Genomic DNA, 23,838 nt, shown 5'->3' with positions numbered 1-23,838 from the left:
AAACTCAACAAAAGTTGGATAATGTAGAATAAATTTTATGAACTGTTGCTCTTTCTTTACAATCACATAGCCTTTTAATGAATGTTTTAGCATTTCAGAAATTTAAACAGAAGAAGTGCTATTTTAATGAATAGTAATTTTATTATCATGGATCTGAAATAGTGCACATCTCGTACCTCTGTTTTGTTTTATGCTAAAATTTAGTGTACATTTTTAAATTATTTTTATTTTGGAGTAGTCTTTATGTTTAAAGTTTTATTTATTTTCTTTATTTAATTATCATACTGCAAAGGAGGTACTGTTTTTGTGATACCTTAGCTTTGTAGAATCCATAATAACTTTCAGTACTTCTTATGTTTTACAACACAGTTTAGTTACCTAATATATCCTGTAAAAGTTACAAAATTCAAAATTAATTCGGGTAATTAGGCCATACCCTATAACTTACATTGACAGTTTCTTTATAATGCTTTCCACTTTTCCTATTTGGATTTTATTATCAAAATAAGTGTTTTGCACTTTAAGTAACTCAAAAATTTGTGCTACCTTAGTCAGCCATCTATAACTTCATTATAATTAACATTTACTTGTTGGATATTTTATATATTGACAAAATCCACACATTCACTCACATTTTTAAAATGCTTTTCATGTGTGAGTTATTTTTTTATTCTGTAAAACCTATTATGTCTTGTAAACGGTATACAAGTTATAATATACAGATCATGCTTTTGGGAACTGACATTACCAATATTTTTAGATGAAGTTTCCAACTTTTTAATATCAGATTTTAATTTTATGCAGGAACATTGTTAAAGCTTGCTAAAGCTGACATCAACAAAAAACACCCTGTCATGATATTTAGCAACACATCACCTACTTGTGATTGGGTTTCTTTGTTTCTTAATGAAAATGGAGTCCCAACTGTCAATTTACATGGGGACATTCCTGCCAAGGTAGGTGTTTGATTTTGCAAAATCATTTGTAAGATTGGAATTATACTAGAGACTGGTGACAGTAAACCAAATCATATCTGTAATTTTTTAATAATACATAATATATTTTAATGTTAACAAAGATGAGATTTTTTTAAGTATTTACAAGTAAATTTTCTGCATTATTGTGTTTTCTCCAGTAGGAATAAGTGAAAGGCTTGAGACTGAAAAACAGAATTAATTTTACTCATGCATGTAATAACTGCTGTTAAACTTGTCAATACCAATAAAGTAAGGGGAATTTCTTGGCAATAGACATTGGTGTTTCATAACAGCAGTTAACATGTTTTTATTTATGTGGTTGTACATAGGTTGAAATATTTTTCTTTACCTCGTGGACATGAACTCGTAAATAAATTATTGTAACGTGTTTAATTTAACCTTGATACAAGTGATAGATTGGGGTTATGTTTAAAGGTTCTAAGAGCCTTTATAAGATTACAAAATCTGTTCAGAATTCTGTGGTCTTGTTAAAAGTAGTAAAAATGGAATATTTTCTGATTAACATAGCCTATAAATATTGTTGTGCTGTTATTATTTTTATAATAATAATAACTTTAATGACAGTTTTTCATTTTAAGTTAAATCACATTTTGGAAATGTTTTGAATTTCTCATTTCCTTGTGGCCTGGCATGGCCCAGGTGATTAGGGCACTCCACTAGTAATCTGGGGATCATGAGTTTGATTCCCCATCATACCAAACATGTTCAATCTTTCAGCTGTGGGGGCATTATAATGTGATGGTCAATCCCACTATTCATTGGTAAAAGAGTAAATAGCACAAGAGTTGGTGATGATGACTATCTGCCTTCCTTCTAGTCTTACACTGCTAAATTAGGTAAGTCTAGCACAAATAGCCCTTGTGTATAGCTTTGTTCAAAATTCAAAAACATAAACACAAATCATTTCCTTGTATTTTTTGTATAGTGTGATTTCAAACATGAAAGTTTCATTTACATTTTCAGACCAGAGATCTAAATTTCAAGAAGTTTCAGGATGGGGAAATAAATGTTCTATCGTGTACTGACCTTGGATCTCGAGGACTTGATACAATTAAAGTTAGTTAATGTTTCTGTAGAATGTATTTATATCATAAGATTAATGAATATTAATATACTTTGTTAAAGGAATTACTAACAATTTAAGTTAATTCCTTAATAGTCCACTTGTAAGAAATTTTAGACTTTAAAACAAAAATAAGAATCTTTAGGTATGAATTGGGTGAGTTTGTTAAAAACAAAAGCTGAGGTGCAAAGTTTTTTGTTTGTTTGTAGATCTAGTTATCATATTATGGACAGTAGTTATATTTAAGTTGTAATAAAAACTTGACAAATAGTGTGTCAATGTTATTGATGTGGTGTGTAGTTTCTCAACAGATATTCCTTGTTAAGAATTTACAAATGTAGAACTTTTATCATCAAAAAATGGAAAATAGACTTTATAACTCTGACTAGAGAATAATTTATTAGTATTTTGTATCTTATGAATTTAAATATATTCATATTAAATGATATATTCTGATAAAATTGACATAAGTATATTTTTAAATGATGAAACACTGATAGACTATAAAATAGACTTCTTCTTCTCATGTTAATCACTATTTTTTGTTCAGTGCTGTCCCCTGAGTGCAAAACAAAATTTTATGCATGTCACAAGCCTTCTATCTCCTCTTAGTTGGAGTTGACAGATTCCGATGCATCTCATACAAATCATGTGACAACCTTCCACCAGTAAGATTGCAACATATCCTCTTGATACATATAACTCTTTTTGTTCAATTCTACTGAACTATAACTTCTTATTTGGCAGTATTCATGTTCTAATATTTAGTTTGTGCTTTCATCAAGTGTTTTATTTTTATATTTTTCCATATCTTTCTGTTAATTTCTCTCAACAGGTTTACTCTTTATTATACAATAGTGATATTTGTAACTTGTTGAGCTATTCTGAAGTGGAATTATTTTGTATTTCTACCTGGTTATGGAACTTATTATTTCATTACAAAAAACTTTTTAATTTTTTTTTATTTTTAATGCCAGATCTGTTTGGTTATTCATTTTGAATTATGAATATTCTGTTGCCACTTCAGAGGTCATATGCCATGTTAACACAGTTACACAGTACGTCACAGGAAAAATTTTCAGCTTTACTTCTTCAGTAGATTGATTGTCATATAAACTATATATTCAAAAATAGCTCGTTTGGGTTGAGAAAATATTTTACGTAGAAGAGCGATAAACGTTTCAACCTTCTTCAGTCATCATCAGGTTCACAAAGAAAGAAAGAGGTAACTGACCGGAAGCTGACCACATGTTTGGAACGGGTTGTGTAACTGAGTGTCAGAATGTAGAGGGCAGTGTTAGATGTTTAAATATATAATTTTATTTTATTATATTTAATATAGTTATAAAGGCATTCCTTTGTATTGGTTTATTTTGGGTTTAAGTTGTTGTGTAAGTAAGGCTTCTTTAATTTTGCATTTGTTTATTTCATTTCTTTATTTAGTATTTGAGTGTTTTCTATGGTTATGTTGTGTTTATTTGACTTGCAGTGTTCGAAAACGTGTGAAGGTGACTTTTTATGTTCTTTGAATGTGGTTTCCATTTTTCTACTTGTTTCTCCAATATAGAAGCTGTGGCAGTTATCACATTGTATTTTATAAATAATGTTGGTGTGGTGTTTTTCAGTGTAGTTTTTACATAGTATAGCCCTTAGTTTTGTGCCTGGCTTTTGAATAAATTTGGTATTAACTGGAATGTCATATTTTGTTACTAGTTTTTGCCAAATATTGATTATTTGTCTGCTGATGTCGGGAATATATGGTATGCAGCAGTATATGGTTTTGTGATTTTTTGATTCGTGAGATATATTTACTTTTGTTGGCTGATTTTGCTTTCTGTCTAGGTGTGTGAGTATAATGCTTTCTACAGTTTGTGGAGGAAACTTATTGATGTTGATGAAGTATTGTTTTATTTTGTCTAATTCATCATTAATTTTATCTGGTGAGCATAGTTTTATGGCTGTGTGTATTTGGTTTCTTAGTATGTTGAGTTTTTGTTTTGTTCCATGTGCTGAGTCTCAAGGAATGTATAGTCCAGTATGGGTGATTTTTTGGTGGATTTCTGTTTTTAATTGTGTGTCAGTTCTTGTAATTTTGAGGTTAAAAAATGATATTTGATTGCTTTCTTCTAGTTCACACATGAAGTTAATGTTGGGATGTATAGAGGTGATGTGATTGAAAAAATTAAGTATGTGTTCTGTAGATGTGAATCCCGCAATCGTGTCGTCTACATATCTGTACCAGTATAGTGGTGGATGTAATGCTGTGTTAATTGCTTGTGTTTCAACTTGTGTCATAAAAATGTTGGCTGGAACTGGTGATACTGGGTTGCCCATGCTTAGGCCATTTGTTTGTATATAGTTGTGGTTGTTGAATATGAAGTTTGTCTTTATCGTGGTGAATTCTATAAGGGTTGCTAATTGGTTGCTGGGAATATCTGTTGATGGGTTAGGGTCTCGGATATAGAGTTCTAAGGCTATCTTGCAGGCTTCAGTGGTTGGAACTTTTGTAAAGAGGGATATAACATTGAAACTGGCCATTAAGGCTTTATGATTAAGTTGATTTAGATTAGACTTGAAATTAAAAGAGTCTTTGATGAATGAGCTGGCTGATGTTACATATTTGGAGAATGCCCATGCTATGTATTTACCAAGATTGTAATTAAACAATTCATATGTGGACATTATTGGTCGTAATGGACAATCTGGTTTCTGAGGTTTGGGGATGCCGTATATTTGTGGTGTGCGTGAGTCGGTTTTACATAGGTAGGAATAAAGTGTTTGTGAACTTGTGTTGGCTTTTTTTATTTTTAGTAGTAATTTGTTTAGTTGAGTCTCATGTGTCTTTGTTGGATTTGTGTGTATTGGTTTAAATTTGTTCATGTCTGATAGGATGTTCTTCAATTTTTGGATGTATTCATTTGTGTTCATTATGACTATAGCATTACCTTTATCTGCTTTTAGAATTTTTATGTTTTTGTCTTGTTTTAGGTTTTTAATGGAATTAATGTCTTTTTTTTGTAAGATTGTTTTTTAGCTTTCTGTTTTATGAAATTATGTTGATGGTTTTGTGAGAAAATTCTTTGAAAAATCATTTAAGATGTTGTTTTTAGATGTTTCTGGAAAATATAAATTTTTAATTTTACCTGGGAAGTTTGGCTGTTGGATGTCAATAAAATTATCCAAGTTGTCTTCTTTCTGTTGGTTGTTTTTGGTTGTTTTCTTGTTTTTGTTTTCTGTAGAAAGTATCACAAGTCTCCTGGCTAGATCTTCTAAACATGTTTTGATTTCTATGGTTGGAATGTACCTAGGTGCTATTGCGAAGTTGAGTCCTTTGTTAAGTAGATGTATCTCGTCTGTGTTTAATTGTCGGTCGGATCTGTTAATTATGAGGTTAGTCAACGGTTTGTCGTTTTGGTGTCTTTTCTGTTGTTTGCATCTTAGTTTTTCTAGTTTTTTGTTGTGGCAGATCTTTTTGTCTCTGTTGTTCTTAGTATTGATTTGGTTTGTTTCGTTGTATAAGTCCGTAAATCTCTGGTTTAATGCAGCATGCCAGTTGATGGTCTAGGTTCATTTTTTGTTTTTGTAAGTCATGTAGTTCTTTGTATTTTGTGTTCAACATGGCCTTAAGTTGTTTTTTTCTGTAAATTGTGGATAATGTTTGTGCATTTATTAAAATTTTTTGAAAGTTTTACCTTTACAAAATTAGGGGTTAGTTGTACCTTTCTACATTGTTGAATGAAATAGATGTCATTTCTTCTATTGATAATTCTTTGGTTTAAATTTCTTAGTTTCTTAACGATCGTGTGAGCGTGTACTGTTATTAGTGGTGTATGGTATGCTAGTTCAGACATAATGGTAACAGGTAAGTATAAATACACTGAAAAAAACACAAAGACTTACACTTCTTGTACAATTGCTGTGATGAAATAATAATCAGTGATGTCGAGAAAACCCACTTGTAGAGAAATATATATGCAAAAACGGCTCGTTTAGGTTGAGAAAATATTTTATGTAGAAGAGCGAACAATGTTTCGACCTTCGGTCATTGTCAGGTTCACAAAGAAAGAAAGAGGTAACTGATCGGAAGCTGACCACATGTTTGGAAGGGGTTGTGTAACTGAGTGTTGGAATGTAGAGGGTGGTGTTAGATGTTTGAATATATAATTTTACTTTATTATATTTAATATAGGTATAAAGGCGTTCCTTTATATTGGTTTATTTTGGGTTTAAGTTGTTGTATAAGTAAGGCTTCTTTAATTTTGCGTTTATGTTTGTTTGTTTATTTAGTATTTAACATAGCCATAGAAAACACTCAAGTACAGAAAGTCCTTTACAACTTGTATTACTGTAGTTTTTCTCTTACTGCTGTAGACTAGATGTAACAATTGGATTTAATGCTGTTTTTGTTTTCAATTCAAAAATTAAACCGTTTTGTTTTACTCTAATTTTTTATGCATTTTAATAGTTCTACTTTAATTTTAACTTTTAACAAATGTTTGGCATAGATAGTCTAGTTGCTTTGTGCCATAAAACACCAAACCAACCAATCTCCACTAATAGTATTGTAGTATTGTGCCACTTATACTGCCACAACTTGCTCCTTCTGATATTTCTGCTCACTCCTCACCCCTTAGATTAGCAAAGCTTCATTCAGTTGTGTATTTTTAGTGTGTGGCTACTGTTTATGGTTGTGCTTATGTGCTGTTTTTGTTTTTTTCCCCAACAGTTTTCTTTTGTTATGTTTGCTTTCAATTGCATAAATAATACATGTTTTTTTGTATTTGCTGCTTGTTACAAATTTATAGGAGATCTTTGTATGAATTCACAGTTCAATGTATGGGCTATGATTATTTCATTACAGTTGACAATGCTTCTGGAAATTGGGTTTGATTTTATCTGTAGAGAGGTACAGCCCTTAATTCACAGGGAGATAGATTTGTATGTTTAGCAGGTGGTTTCTTTTTGTTTTCAATTTGACAGTGTTACTTAGGAATTCAATCAAGAAGACAATTTGGACTCTTTTATTTTATTTTTTCTGGCACCTTCTTATTTTGGTTTGTCACATTCTGTACCTCTTCTACACCCTTTTTTACAGCTGGTTGCTTAAGTTAATGGTTGATGCATATTCAGTTTTTTCCATATGTTTGTCAGTAGGGTTATTTCATTAGTTTTCTTTCTTCCTGTTTCTGTTGCTTTGCCTTCATGTCATTCACTTTGGTGAAGGTTTGTTTTTCTCCTTTCTTCCAATTACTTCCAGATCTCCCAGTATATCAGTGGTTTTTCAACTTGCATCTTTCACACAAGTTATTTACATGGATTAAAAAATTAGAAGAAACTGGTTACAGATATTGCCATATTCTTATGGTTGAGTTGAGGCAATATCATGACTTCATGATGCCAAGTTTAGTTTGTTATATTTCATGCTACTTTTGTGACTTTGGAAGTTTGTCCAGCTTCAGCCACATGATCTTCCTGTTCATAATTCTAGTTGCTTGACATATAGCATGGTTTTTTACAGTTGGCATTCATGTGATTTATCCTCAGTCTTCTAATGCTGTAGACAAATTGGGCAACTTTGTCCAGTTGAGGTTGGATATATATATATATATATATATAACTATGTCAGATTGTTTTCACACTGGATTACACCTCTCAGAATGAATTACACTTGTGCACGTCCTTTTTTTACCACCCATGTCAGGTTAATTTCTCTCTTCTAGGATGAGGGGCATATATGCTTCAGAAGTGGTACAATTTCTCATATATGTACTTCATCTCATCTCAGAGTACTCCCATTCATTCTGAGTAGTCTTTTTTCTGTTTGGTTTTAGTTTTGTGCATCTTCACAAGTTCTTCCACCTGCTGGCTTTGTGTAAGTGAAAGTAAGATTGTATCGGAAGTTACCATTTTCTAACGCTGAAAATATATTTCCTATATGTATTTACCTTTGTTCACACACTTTTCACCCTTCTTGTCCACTGCTGGTGTTACTCTTTCAGATCCTGTCAACTCTAAGAAGTGAGATTTAGCAGGAATAGTAGAGTTAGTTAGCTGTACCAATGTAGGTGCACAATTCTATCATTTGATAGTAGTTGCATGATTTATAGTTATTCATTAGTGGCACTGAGCATAAAAATGTTTTTAACAATGAAGGGCAGAAGGAAGAAAAAGGTATTTTTGTGACATTAGTGGTAAGTACTTATTGGAAATACATTTTTAGTGTAAGAAAAGTGTAACTTAATCCAGCTTTATTGTCTAGGACTAATTTCATGAATAGAAGTTTGTAGTGAAATAATGCAGTTATAACATGTAGCATACCTTTTATTATAGGTGCAGCACATCATTAACTTTGACTTTCCACATCATATTTCTGATTACATACACCGAGCTGGACGAACAGGACGAGTTGGGGCACAAAATGATGGTCATGTGACTAATTTTGTTTGTACACCAGCTGCTATAAATATTGTGCAAAAGATTGAGGTATTGCTTTTGTTTGTACACTTCTTGCATGTCTTCATGCACTAATTGTTTAACCCTGTGACTACTGGCTACTTACTTGCTTTGGTACACAATTTAACTGTCATCATGTTTTAGTACAAAAATAAAATTAATGTAGTTAATTGCTCTCAGTCTCTGAATAGTTCACCTGTAATGTGATTTTCAAGTTAAGTATAAAAACATTAATGTTTTACCTCAGTTTTCATATTTTGCTTGTATAACCTTTGGAATCTCATATTCATTTGAATATCGAAGGTCTTTTAAGATAGTTTTATATTTTATTTGCCATTTTCTAGCTATTATCATCAACGTACAGTGTAATGAAATGTTTAAAATTAAGAGATAGAAATATGTACATACCTTTTTAATTTTTTGTTGATTTCTCTTATAACTTTGTCAGTGATTGATATGCACAATTTGACTTCTTTATCCTTTCACTTATTATTTATTTTAATTTTCCACTGTGGTTCTTTATATTTGATTATTTGTATTGATATATATCAACAAGTGTCCGTAAGCAATGTTACAGTAATTTTAGCTATTAGGTTTAGCTCCTCCAGCATATTTCTTGCACTGTTTTCTTAAATCTTTTCTAGTGATTCTCAGTATAGAATAATTTAAAAATTAACTGAAGCTATCAAATATAAATCTTAAAACACAAATATTACATAAGTAACTAAAATATAAAGGAATAAACCTAAATGGAATCTATCAAGGTAATACATTTAAGCAAGAAAAAATTGCCAAGTGGTAGGGACTCTACTTTCAACAATGAATCTAACATTATTTTAATAGTATTGAAATATGGTTAAGAATTTCCTTTTGAGGCCAGTTCTTGGAATTTGTATCAAGTTACTGGTAAATGAACTGTATGTACATGTATTTATTGCCAGGAAGAAAAGCAGTTTAATTGTAATTATGTATTGTATAAAAAGTATAAAGGTCAGTTCCTATAGAAACTTACATTTTAAGTAATAGAAAACATGAAGTTTTTAATTATTGTTTTAGCAGGTTCTTTTGAAGTGAAGGAATGAAAATTTAAATAATATAAAAGTTCGATAGTACTGTTTTAATTAAAGTTTGAATATACTTAATAAAACTTTGTGATGTGCATAAAGGGAGTGAAAAATAGTAGTGAAGAAAATGTTAATTTTAGATGTGTAGGTAAAAAGTTCATGTGACAACCCTTTTCAGTTTCTTTCTAAATGTAATTAAACTTCTTTATTATCATTGTATGTCAATAAGCTTGACCATCAAAATGTAAAATTAAATTTTAATATAAGTTTTCTTAATTTCAAAAGAAAATACTTAAAAAGATTTTGAGTCTTTTCTGTATTGCATGGTACTTGTTCATTCTAAATTGCACAGTTTAGATATTCTTTCCACACCAATTTAGTTTCTGAGTTTAATGAAAATTACAAAATTATATTAAAAATAAGTCTAAGATATAATTGAACTGTATATCTTTCAGTCATTTTTTTTACTCAGTTATAAACCATGCCATGCCTTCTTATTATTGTTTTCCATTACACTCTTCTTCTTACACAATAGGTTTTCTCAATTGTTCACTACTCTCTAATGCATTGAAAAGAAATTTTGTCACTTGACATGCTAGTCTTTGTACCTCATAAATTCCAGCTGCTTACTTAGCATGCATAGAACATGTGACAACCCTCCACCTTTAGAGCATGACACACCTTCCTTGAGTAGCCATTTCCCTCTGTAATATTTTAGGTGAACGTAACTTTCTCTGTTGGTACACTGCTGGTTGGATATGTTTCTTGCTTGCTTTCACTTTCAATTTTTTTTTCTCATACCTTGGACTTTGTTAAATTTATTTTTTATTAAGTGTGGTTTGCAAGTTCTTGCATTCTGGTGTGTTACTTTCCTCAATTATCATTTTTGCACAAGTTATTGCAAATTATGGATTTGTGAATTACTGTGATTGTCACCAAGGCTCCTGAAGTTCCTGAGGACACACAAACTCCTGTTACCTAGGCCTTGAGATTAACACTGTCTGCTGATGAGGTACAAGTCTTAGTTCATCGAGAGTTAGCTTCTTACACTGGGCCTGGGTCGTCTTCTCTACAACGGTGAACACCTTTTGCAGACTGATGATAATGTTCAAGATGAGCATGATGTAGAAAACCATTTTCCTTTTCTTTTTACCATATGGCCAGGTACTGCACCTTTAGAGGAGGTTTGATCTACTACTCATTTTCGTGAATGAATCGCACACATTTGCCACATTCTGAATGTTTCTTATTATGCCTCTCCTTCCCTTCTGTGTGTGATCTTTAAATCAGGTTATTTGGTGTTTCCTTCTTCACCTCAAATTGAGGTTCATGCACAGCAGCTTTTATTGCTTCAAGATTAGTATGTCTCAACCCACATGGGTTTCAGACCAACATGATTTAGCATTTTGTTGCTCTTCATATTCTTATTTGGATTCAGAACAGTTAGATAGATACATTATTACCCCTCATGGGTACTAATCCTGAAGCTTCTCTATTAATTTCACTGGCACAACTTTCAAGAATTCATTTTACACTTACTAAAATTTTGCATTACCTCCTCTTGCCACTTTCAGTCATTTTCTTGATGATTTATTAGAGAACTTCGAGACATTCTGTGGATGAATTTGGTGATCCTTTCTCGCACAGTCATTAATTCTTGACTTTTCCTCAGCCTCAAGAAAATTGGGGATTGGAGACTCATCATTAATTTTTCTGCTCTTGGGATTTTATTTTTGGTTCTTTTGTAGAGTTTTAACTTCAACTTTTTGGATGACAAAGTTTATCATTGTTGATGCATATCTTTCTGTTCCTATCTGTCTACACTCCTGTCATTTTCAATGTTTCATTCACAAGTGGCATGTTTTCCAGTTTTGTGTACTTTCTTTTGGGTTTGCCTCAGTTTCTTACATATTTTATCAGATAATCAAGTTCTTCACTTGACATCTACATTTGTTGGAACTCCAGACTCATCATTGTATGAATGGCTGGCTTCTTCTGGCTCCTCTCTAGTGGGCATCTTCTGACCACACTCACTCATTCCTGGAGGAGGCAGTCCATGTGGGTTGGATAATCATAGTGTAGAAAGCACTTTTCCCTTACACAGTATCTTGTTCACCTGAGAGTTTTCTTCAATTCCTGTCTCAGTTTGGTCTTGCTTTTTCCACTATATTCTTGGGATGTGGAGCAGTAGGTTATTAAAGCCCTATCATCTCATTCTCTTCCAGGCAAAAAGGTACTATCTTTTTTGGGAATGTGGACTGCCTTGGAAATTCTTACATCCCTTAGTTGTGCTCACTTGTGTTCCTGCCAGTAGGAATTCTGTTGTCAATGGAATTTCACTCAGATTGCTTGGATCAACAGATTATCCTTCCTTCCTTCTCTTCAAACAGAGCTTGCCTGGTGGCTGCTCAGAAATGTAACCATAGCTGGTGTTCCTCTTATAGATCATCATTGGGTCAAGTTTGACCTGCATATTTTTTTTACTAGTCTATTCTTGTAGGTTGGGCTGCATATCTTGATACTCATGAGGTTTCTGGGAGTTGACCATTGTTCAAATCCAAGTTTTATGTCAATATTTTGGAGTTCTTAACTGTTTGTTAAGCTGTGTCTCATTTCCTTCATTTTCTGAGGAGAAAGGTAGTTATAGCACATTTTGACAACTTCACAGTGGTCTCATACAGCAACAAGCAACAGCTATCAAATCAAGGTTTCTTTGTTTTGGGCTTCTAGAGCTTCCATTTTTGCCCAGAAATATTGTAAATAGCTCTTATCCTGTCATATTCCTGATGCTTGGAATCATGTTATGGATCATGTCTGCACAAGATCACTCTCATGAGGTAGCCCCTAGATTCTCCAGTTTTCTGATGGTTATGCACTTAGCTGGAAACTGTGCACATCTAAACAACAAACTGTTATATTTCTGGTTCTCAGGTTCCTCATCTTCAGGGTTTAGGGGGTAGATCACTTCAGTCAGGAATGGAGGGGCCTTCACATTTAATCCTTCTCACCTCTATGTCTTTTCTTTAACCCTTAAACAGCAGACATCATCAATTGGTGTTTTCCTGGAAAAAGATGGCCATCATTAATTGATGATTTCATGCTTTGCACTCAGTACAGCCATCCTCAGTTGATGATACAGGCTAAAAACATTAGTTTGCAACCCACTCAAAGTGTTATGTCTGAGTTATTTTCTCAGTGTAAATCATGGAGCAGAAAAGGAAGGGTGCATCAGCTAAGGGAACGAAGTGAAAACATTTTTCATCAAAAGATGAAATTGAGGTATCAGCATGTAATAATTATTCCAATGAAGAAGAAAACTTTTCAGATTTTTCATCATCATCAAATTCAACTGCTTCAAGCTTTGAATGTGATTTATTGAATCAGAATCCATTGGTTGCCAAATGGGTAAGGTGTCACAATTTTGATCCATTTATTCATTCTTTTGATAGTAGAAATGCTGGACTCACAGATAAATCTAAAGAATATGAATTTTTATTGCTATCTTTGATCAAAGTATAATGAGTCATATTGTGTGAGAAACAAACAGTTGTTATGGGTTGTGTAAATCCTTGAATTCCAGAGAAAGTGAGAGTAACACTCCCTGTACTTTATGAGTAAGAAATGAGAAGGTACAACTGTTGAGGAAATGTGCAATTTATTTCTTGTGGTGATGCTTATTCCACATTTAAAAAAGCATGTTTTCGCTGATTATTGGAAGAATGATCCCTTTATAGGTACTCCAGTTTTCTCCAAAATATATTACTCAATATTAATTTGGGGAGATTCTTAGATATTTACACTTTGCAAATAATGAAGAACTGAATACAAATGATTGATTGTGTGAAAGTTTGAGAAGTGTTTACAATTTTGAAGAATAAAGCCAAGGAATCTCTTTCTCTATTTCAAAAAGTAGTTACTGATGAATCTTTGATTCTTTTCAAGGGTCACTTTGTTTTCAAGCAGTGCATTCCAATACATAAAAATCTTTATATCATGTAATTGTGAGATAGGAGATGTAATGGATATGATTATTCTGCAAGTGATGCAGATGTCCTAAAAAATTCCTGATTAGGATTTTCAGGATCAGTTGTCAAGCAATTGATGAAAGACTATCTGGGAAAAGGTCATATATTATATACTGATAATTAATATACAAGTCCAGAATTATGCATCTTTCCCTTTGAAAATAAGAATGTTTTTTGTGGAAACGTTAAAACTAATTGGAAGAGCTTGCCTAAATTTACACCTCTGAAAAAAGGTGACTTTGAGACCAAGAAGCAAGGGAATATTTGAACACTTCATTGGAAAAAGAAATGTCCTGTTACTTTGCTTAGTACAGTACATAAAGGTGAAATGAAATACAGGAAATGATAATTACAAAACTAAACAGCCAATAACCAAACCCATTATGGTTTTAGATTATACCGTCAACGTGAGGCTAGTTGACAAAAGTGACATGCAAATTAGAGTAATTGATTGCCTTTATAAATGTTTAAAGTCATACAAGAAGCTTTTTTTTTATCTAACTGATACCTCAATTTAAGTTGTTATAATATGTATCAAGTAAAAACTGACAAGAAGCCATCACTGAGGCCATTTAGTTACAATGCAATTTACCAGTTATTGGAAGGGTATGGAAGAGTGACAAGACATTTCCCAGGAAGGTATAACCTTACTGTTTCTGAGAGAGTTGTTGAAAAAGAACGTTTTCTTGACACGTTTTTGAAAGCATTTTATCCTCAGGAGCTAGGAAAAGGGGACAAAGACACTGTCACTTATGTATGCATACAATAAGAAAAGAAAAGAAGCAAGAGATGGTGACTGTTGTGTAAGGAATGTAGAGTTGCACTGTGCATTGGAGGATGTTTTCGTGATTTTCATACCCTAAAAACATTTATAATTGCAATTGTAAGTTCTTATTATGCTTTTCATTTTCTTTCATATTTTGTTCAAAATCATAATAAAAATGCTAAAAATTATGTTTAAGAATTTTTTTCCCCCAATTTTTTACATCTGTAGGTAGCAACTCACCATAGAAGAAACCAAAGCAGAGCTAGCCAAAATGGAGCCACCTGAAGAACTCTTGTACTGAGACTTCTACAGTTATCATCACCTCTATCTTCTCTTTTTTCTCAACCTCATTTGGATATATTTCATCCAACCATTCCCTTTTGGTCCAATCCAATATTTGATATTATTGATTTATCAGTGATGTTGGAATACTTTTCTTCTTTGGTTTCAGCACCTCTCATCCTTTCATTCCTCAACTCTTTTGGTTTTCCACTGGCTTTGGGATTAGGATCTTTTGGTTTGAACAGTTTCTGGTTGTATAATGGGTTTTAGGAGATTCCAATGGGTCTTAACCTCTCCTATTCTTCCATTCTTATTGAAGTATTTTAATGTTTTTCATCCTTGTCATGACTTTCTTTGCCTGATTGTGATCTCAGTGTTGTCCTTTTTGCCTTTTCCTTACCTCCCTTTGAACCTTTGGCTTCATGGTCTCTGTATCATCTTTCACTCTAGATCTATGCCCTTCTTCTCCTGGCTTGCAATTGTTATAGGTCTGACCTTTTACAAGAAATGTTTCCCATACTCTTTATCATAGTACATATATTGTGGTATACCCAGACCATTTTTTCCTTCTCAAGACCTCACTTGTCCGTGATAGTGGTTTTGCTTTCACATCTCTTCCACTTCTTATATTTATTACAAGTCATATCCAGATCATGTCTCTAGTGGCCTGTTCTTGTCATTCTCTGGATTTAGATTATCCAGCCAAGAATGTGGACTACTCCCTATACCTTTATTAATCATAAATTATATCCTCTGGTTGTGTCCTTTTCTGGTGGATATTTTCTACCTTCTGTGATGAGTCTGCATGTACCATTTTGACTCTTAACATGGGTGTCTTTTTTTGTTCTTTTTCTATTTCAGGGTATCCTTTTTTGTCTATATATTCAGATCCTTCTTAGTGGCAAGTGTCGCTTGGCTTTAAGTCTGCACCAAATACCTTTACACTATGGTTTACCTAGTAATATATATTTTACCATCCTATTATGAATAATGCAGAAGGGTGTTTGGTGGTCCTTGCAATTTCAAATTTGGAGGCTTTTTCATTAATGTATGACACACATCATAACATATCACTCTACTACATTGAAAAGAGGGCAAAGCTAGGAACTGTCTTTTCTTCTGTCCTCATAAGGTTTAATCCTTGTTTTGATGTTGATGAGAGATGGACCAGGCAACACTGGATCCTCTTTGTAATACTGGGTATAAGTAGATAGCAGCTTGTTCCAATGGTTGGGACCAGTAGATGCCTTTCTTCTTGGTAATTCTCTTTGCAGGATGTTTTACTTCCCTACTTTTATGGTTGAGTTAATGGGTCTTTGTCCACCTCATATTACTAAGTGAAAGACATGCACTGTCCTGTTCTTATGGCTGAGTTAGTATTGCCATTTTCCCACTCAGAATACTGAATACAGGATGTAACTCCCGTTCATTCAGTTAAGTTGAGACTTAGACACAGCCCTGTAAGTCTGGATTTAGTTTGTTGTATTTCTATCTCCTACAGTTGATTTGAAAATTTATTGGGTAGATGCTGTTTACTTACTTCCCCATACTATCTTTTTTTGTTTACAGTATAGCACTATATTTGCTTGTAGAAGGGATTGGTGCATGTATTACTAACAGTCCACTTGCCTTGGCTACCATACACTGTGTATATTGGTTTCATCTTATATGATGTCCTCTACCTTATAATGCCAATGACAAGATATGGAACCTCATTGGTGTAGTTGAGGTGGAACTAATAACTAGCAATGTCTTCTCAAATACCTCCTTTTTCATAATTCTGATAATTGGCTGTTGGCTTTACATTTTTATCAAATGGGTTTGAAATTACCTATCTTGTCTTTTTTATTTTGTTTTTAATACTACTGGTGACTCTTATCCTACTGAAGTCAGTTTGTTTCTGGTTATTTTTTATGGTTGATGATAGAGTGAGACTCAGGTTGATTAGTTACACCTGTCTTTCTTTTACTAGCTCCAAGCCTTGACATCATCCATATTACAACATTACATTTATTTGAGGGTGGAAAGCTTACCTATTCCAGAAGTAATACAGTCCTCCATGTGTGTGATTTCTTTTCAGTTACACCTGATCAATTTTATATGGATGCTTTCTGAAGGTGGTATCTTGTTTTATCTTACACCTGCCCCTCCATTTACTGTGTGAGTGTAGGTATGTATTGCTCTGGCATGGCCAGGTGGTTGGAGCACTTGTCTGATGAACTGAGGGTCGTGGGTTTGAATCCCTGTCTTATGAAACATACTTGCTCTTTCAGCTGTGAGAGCATTATAAAGTGATGGTCAATCCCACTATTAATTGGTAAAATAGTACCCTGAAAGTTGGCTATGAGTGGTGGTGATTAGTTGCCTTCTCTCTTGTCTTTTGTAATTTTATGCAAAATTCAAAACAAAACCAAAAAACTAAAACCTAATTATGTGTTGTATCAGAAGTTATTTTCTTACCCTGAAAATCGATATCCAATAGATATTTACCTCTTTTTCACCATTCCTGCCAACTTCCAGTGTTATTCTGTTTCTTATGGACTTCAGCTCAAAAGTGAAGTTCGTGTGAAGTAATACAGAGGTAGTCAGTTGCTTTAGGAAGGTGTCATGATCCTGTTGGTTGAAGGTTGTCTCATCTTGTATGCATGGTAAATGAACTATTCACACTTATGGGGGTTTAAAGGCTAGCACATCAAGCAAGAAAATTTCTTTTCAGTGCATTATAAAGCAGTGAACGATCAAGAAGAGCTATTGTAAAAGTAACTCTCTATATCAGTATAAGAAAGTTATAACTTTCAAAAGATGTCATTAATTCTCTCTGACACTTGATTTGACATTTTTATTAACCAATATAAAAAGGAGATTTTAATTTACTTGTGTATATATGATGCTAGCTCATTCTTCAGCATATAGGTTCAAAAATTGAAATTAAGTTCAGCTTGACCAGATAAGGGAAATTATTTAAAGGCACTCGTAGCTTTGTTAGAAAGCCAGTTCGATTACACTTGTTTTATGACATTGTGTGTTTTGTGCATATCGTTATTTTGTATTCCAAATTAAATATTTAGAATAAATAAAAATTCTGTAAAGAACTAAGTACAACCATATCAAAAATTAGGGTTAACTTCTGATTTTTCACATCTTTAACTGCAAGAAATATAAAACCCACATGTAAGTACTACATTTTTTCCTTAATTTTTTATCTATTGATACAAAAGTAACTAAAATGTACAAGTTAGGAACTTAGTAGGTTAGGTAATAAAACACAAAAGAAACAAGAATTGAATAAAGAATTAATTTTTCTATGTGATGTGCACACAAGATGCTTATACGTTATGTAGATTAATATTGTAACTTGTACTAAGCTTTCCCAGTGACTTGTATCATATTAAATAGGATTAACAGTGACACATTATTCAATGAGCAATAAAAACAGATATAAATTAAGACCCTGAGGTTGTTTAGTATAAATAATTACTTTCTGTTACAACATGCCATCATTCAGGAAAGAAAAAAGGTAATTTTGACTTAATTCATGCTTTTATTGAGATGGTTACAAAGTTAGTCAAGTCAGAGCTTGTATACTGTTAGGGTAGAGAAAAGAAAATATAGTTTTAACATAAAACACTTTCTATATTCACTTATGAGGTTATCCAAATGAAACTTAAACTGTAAGGTCAAAAGTGTTTTTGATTTTAACATGAAAATTGTCTTTCAATTAGACAAATCATAACTTGTACTAGACTTTGAATTCATAAATTCAAAGAAAAACCATTAATGAAAAATAATTAATTAAATAATATGATTTTTTACATACAAAATATTTACTAAAACTTTGCCAAATTTTGGGAAGATAAATCTTACTTTATTAAAAGTTATAGTATGTTTAGTTTCATGGGCAGATAGCAGCTGCAAGTTTGGTCAAAATAGCCCAACCAACATTGTGAGGATTAACATGCTTAAGATATCACACAATAGTTTCCTAAATGTATTGGTTTTGCACATTTTGGTGATTCCCTGCTAGTACAGTGGTAAGTCTGTGGATTTACATATCTAAAATCAGGGGTTCAATTTCCTTCGGTGGGCTCAACAGATATTCGATGTGGCTTTGCTATAAGAAAAATACACACACACACACATTTACACATTTTGGAAATTGAAGTTTTTGCAAAGTGTTAAGATGTATTTTGATTTCAGTTAAATACTATTTACAACAAATTCATTAATATGATTGAAGCAGTGTTTAGTAATTTGTTTATAATGGACATAAGAATATGTAATAGACACACAGTTATTTGATACTTAGGAATGCTCTTATTTTTTGTTTTCAGTATTTTATGATGATAATTACTTGTGTATAAGAGATAGATACTAATTTTGTGTTTCAGTCATAAAAATTACCATAGGACTTTAATATTCTTTCCAGCTTTTCAATTTAGTAAATGTATATTCATATACATAACTGTACCTTTTGATGGGAGGGAAAAAAAGATAAAACTTGAATGTACCATTCATTTTAAAAAAAAGCTTTTCTTCCTTCACTTCATTTTATGAGTCATCTTGTATAAACCTCTTTTTCTTGATGTTTTGGAAATTTTTTGAAATATTCTTCTATCAGTGTAAAATGTTGACATAAACATATTTGCTCAGAATATTTACCTAATAATCAATGAGAATTTTCTCTTTATAGTAAATATGTTGTCTTTGTTCCATTTTTTAACATTTTGTTTTAATAGTTGTGTGTTTACTAAACTTTATTATTTTTCAAACCTGTTTGGTTTATTAACCAAATCATTATTGCAGTTTATGCTTTACCAGTTTTCACACATTGCATGGTTGTAGTTGAGTGGTGAGATTTCCAGTTTATGCTAATGAATTTTTTTCAGTATCTTTTCTTACATAAAGTATCTTTATGTAAGAATTGATGTTACTCAGTGGACATACTAGATTCATACATAGTTAAAGATATTGTAATGTGCTTGTTTTTTGTGAAGTGTATTTGAGTTTACCTGATTTACTGTGGCCTCAAATTTTAAATTAATTATATGTATCCTATCAAATTACCTATTTATTTATTGCACTTTGGACACTCCTCAGAGAGGAAAAGAGTATTAAAACTATTGAAGCCTTATCTTTCTGTTTGGTTGTTCTGTTTAACAACAACCTCTACAACACTCGATATAAACTCCATGTTCTGACATAGTTCTGAATGAAGCACTCTGAGTAATTGCAAAAACAATAATTTTAAAACTACATTACTTTTTTCAAGATATATTTATAAATTTATAGTTCTTTGTTGCATGCTCTTTCTTGTAGTGAATTTGGTAATGCATTATAATGAAGTGCTGATTGGTTGGCTTTAGTTTTCTAAACCAAGTACATTTTAGAATTTAGGTATGTACTTTCTTACTAGAATGTAAATTGTTCCTAGACTTTGAACATAACCAACCACTTTTGTAGTTTAAATTTAAATGCAACTGTACATCAGGTCCTTTTCTTTTCAGTGTTTCTTTTGTACATATCATTGAATTTATTTATTTGTTATGATATGTAATCTAGAAGAAAAAATATTGCTTTAATCTAATTTTGTACTGACTGATTTGATGTGCTAGTTTTCTTATGTATACCATGCCTCTTTGAGGATGTTGATTTCTGTTTAAAATATTTGATCAGCTTCTTTTATGTTGTCTAATCACTGATTAATGTTTTTAATATTCATAATAGATGTTCTTTACAGGAAATAGTTCAAGCAGTTGTGTGTAATTGTTGTACCATTTTCTTAACTTTCTGTTGGGAAATCTCACAAATTTGTTTACTGGTTTTGTGTACAAACATTAATTCCCTATATCTGATGTCCTTGTTTTTCACAAGAACAAAAAGATTCCATTTGTGAGACATAATCTTATTTTGTTAAAATCTGCCTGAGAAGTGTGGTCTGCAAAAACAATCCACTTTAGTTGACATTCTGTGTTTCTTCTTAACTTGTGGGGTCCCATGAACTAAGGTATGAATGGTTTAGTGCACTCTCTAGTTGCTACAGATTTTTTTACATTATCTGCTTTCTGGCACTCTTGTAAAACCAGTGTGGAACATGACTAGGCTAATCCTACATCCATTTCAAGGCTACAAGATAGATGGAGGAACTGAACACTTATAACTAGATGTTCTCTGTTTCATGTTCTAGGAAGGACCTCACAACCTGTATCATAACTAGGCTTGTTTTATATCTCTCTTAAGCCTTAATGGAGGAAATGAACACTTCTCACTAGATGTTCTGTTTTTCTGTCATATGCTTCAGGAAGAACTTCACAATCTATATTGTAGTTAGGACTCTCTCTGTTATGCTCTCTTTTGGCTCACCTCTACCAGACCCATTCTATTTTTCAGTATGGAGAGTTTTAATTCAGTGTCCATTCAGAAGTACAGTTAGGTATCTGAAATCTTAATTTTTAGAATCAAAATGCTATTTCTGTAATATTTACCTCTGTTAGACACACTTTATACTGTCCTTCTCATACCTGGTACATTGAACTTGTATGTTTATGTAAACACTTTGTATCACTGAAGAAATATTGTATATTTCACAAAAAATTGATGAATGATACTTAATGAGGTAATTCATGGAATGATGAAAAGCTTAGAATGTTTTACAAAAACAGTACATTGAGGTGTTAGTACATTGACAATTCATACATTTTACCTGAATACCATTTTTTATTTACTAAAAATGTAAATGTTGATGATATTGGTGAATTTGTGATTTTCCTCATGTATTTAATTTTGTTATCATTTGTTATGTAGCATGCAGTTCGCAAGGTCAAATCTCTGCCTAGTGTTGATGGTAATATAAAGCGTCGGCTTGTAGAACGTAGTACTCAAAAGGATTTGGAGACTTTAGGAAAAGAAGTTCCTGGCTACATCTGACAAGCTAAGATTTGTTTTCTGCAAAAACAAGTGCTGGAGAAAATGTGATGATTATGCATTGATAAAATATTTTTATGTAAATACATAAATTTATGTAAATAAAATCAGTGTTTGTGAGGCTTATCTTTGTTACTTTTTAAATATTTAAGATTTAATGTTTCAAATAATTTTTGCATTATAAATTTGTATTAAGATTCAATTTCCAACTATGAATGCAATATGAATATGTTGAAAACGAGCATGGGGTCAAGTCCTTGAGCACTTGAGTGCATCAAATGCTGTACTTGGACTTAACCTTTTACATATGATTTACAGGTCAAAGGCCGTGTCATGTTTGCTGACTTGCATTCAAATTGTTATTAAACTACTGTTTCATGAATTTACATTTTAAGTGTGGTATTTAACTGTTGATTATAGCTCAATTTTAGTGTTATACATTATTAAATTTCTTAATTTAAAAGTAAATATTAAAAAGACAGTTAAACATCAATTTTTGTGTTCACGGGGTATGTTGAATGCAGCACTGGTTCAAAATTAGATGTTTATGATGTCAAAATACAAAGTCTGTAGTTCTGCACAAAGTAGGAACTTAAATTACCAATAATGAAAAGCTAGAATAAAGTAAAAACCTCCTGTCTTTTCTATTTGCTGAGATATCACTCATGTACTGAATCAAACACAATGGTTCTGCTTACCTTTTACATTTTAGGAAATGGTCCCTTATATACACTTACTTTTATATGTGACATGAATAACCAACCAGGAGCTCAGAATGTTCCCCAAGTGGTTTTTCTAAGCCTTTTTCAAATATATTTGTGGTATCTCTTTCTTTTGGGACAAACCTTCATACTGGTTAGTTGAGTCTTTAGTCTACTTGAAATTTTATATTTTTTAGACTCAAATACATTTGAGTTAATAAACTTAACAAAATATAACAAAATTCTATGGCATAACTATAGTAATTTATCATTTTTTAGCTATTCAGCTGTATGTGTATATATATTTCATTTTATATCCTCCATGTATGTGGAGTTAGGATACTCTACCCCCTAATAGCTAGTGTCACCCCTTTGGTGAAATAACTGCAGTGAGATGTTTCTTGTAGCCATCTACCAGTTTCTGACATTGGTCTGAAGAAAGTTTGCCCCACTCCTTAATGCAGAATTCTGTCAACTGTGAGATGTTTGAGGGGTTTCTTGCTTGTACAGCCCGTTTCAAGTCACCCCACAGCATCTCAATGGGATTAAGATCTGGGCTTTGACTCGGCCATTGCAGGACTCTCCATTTCTTAGTTTTCAGCCAGTCCTTGGTGGATTTATTGGCATGTTTTGGGTCATTGTCATGTTGCAGGGTCTAGTTCCGCTTCAGTTTTAATTTTCGTACAGGTGGTCTCACATGATCCTCAAGCACCCTCTGATACACAGTAGAATTCATGGTGGATTCTATGATTGTGAGCTGTCTAGGTCCTGCTGCAGCAAAGCAGCCCCAAACCATGACAACTCCACTTCCATGCTTCATAGTTGGTATGAGGTTCTTTTCCTGAAATGCTGTGTTTGGTTTACACCAAACATGCCCTCTATTCTGGTGCAGAGATGCCAACCATTACGATTTGAGCATAATAATTATGATTTTGGTGTATATGCTACAACTATATGCTCATACAGACAAATATTACAACTTGTTGCAACTCCCAAATTATTATATATTATATAGGCCTACAGAATAAAGTGATAAATTGTTCCCCAGGTCTTGAAAGAGGTGAAAAGAAAATTTCTAGTGAGATACAAATAACTTTTGATAATAAATAAAAGACATAGTCCAAATGGCTACTTGTGATAATCATGTTTGTGCTTGAAATAATAAAAAATATTTGTATCTCCAACGGCTACCAATAGTTTGAGTGTGGTGCTTCTCCATACTGGGTACATGGGGGAATCCATACTTACGTCATCAGTGCTTGTCAGCCAATCAGCGCTCACGTAGATGGCTATTTCTCGTTTTTTAAGCAGCATAGAACCACCAATGCAATCATTCACAAGATGGAAAAAAGAGGCCTCGGTCACCAGATTGTCTTGTTTCTGACAAATCTAAAAGGACTAAAACTGTGAATCAAAAATTTAGGAATGAGTATAGTGCAAAATATCTGGTCATTGCATCAAGAGTCAGTGACAGTCGTGCGTTTTGTACAGTTTGTCACATTGATTTTTCTGTGGCGCATGGCAGGAGAAATGATTGTTCCAGACATACAAAATCAGCATCTCAT

General features: G+C 32.6%; 1 protein-coding gene across 3 annotated transcripts in view; it reads left to right on the top strand.

The window, feature by feature from the left end:
• Positions 1–21,696, top strand: part of Dbp21E2 (putative ATP-dependent RNA helicase Dbp21E2) — a 52,726-nt gene extending 31,030 nt beyond the window's left edge. For 2 of the 3 annotated variants that reach the window (XM_076449705.1, XM_076449706.1), the window contains exons 10-13: positions 805–956; positions 1,962–2,054; positions 8,392–8,544; positions 21,453–21,696. In XM_076449705.1, the coding sequence (XP_076305820.1) occupies positions 805–956; positions 1,962–2,054; positions 8,392–8,544; positions 21,453–21,575 (521 nt within the window). In that variant the 3' untranslated portion in view covers positions 21,576–21,696. The remainder of the gene's footprint in view (positions 1–804; positions 957–1,961; positions 2,055–8,391; positions 8,545–21,452) is intronic. The other variant, XM_076449707.1, reaches the window with a different exon arrangement.
• Positions 21,697–23,838: the final 2,142 nt, after the last annotated feature.

This window comes from Tachypleus tridentatus, chromosome 8 (genome assembly GCF_004210375.1).
Source record: "Tachypleus tridentatus isolate NWPU-2018 chromosome 8, ASM421037v1, whole genome shotgun sequence".
NCBI lineage: Eukaryota > Metazoa > Arthropoda > Merostomata > Xiphosura > Limulidae > Tachypleus > Tachypleus tridentatus.
The sequence above is the reverse complement of the archived record's forward strand: the minus strand, read 5'-3'. Positions and strand labels throughout refer to the sequence as shown.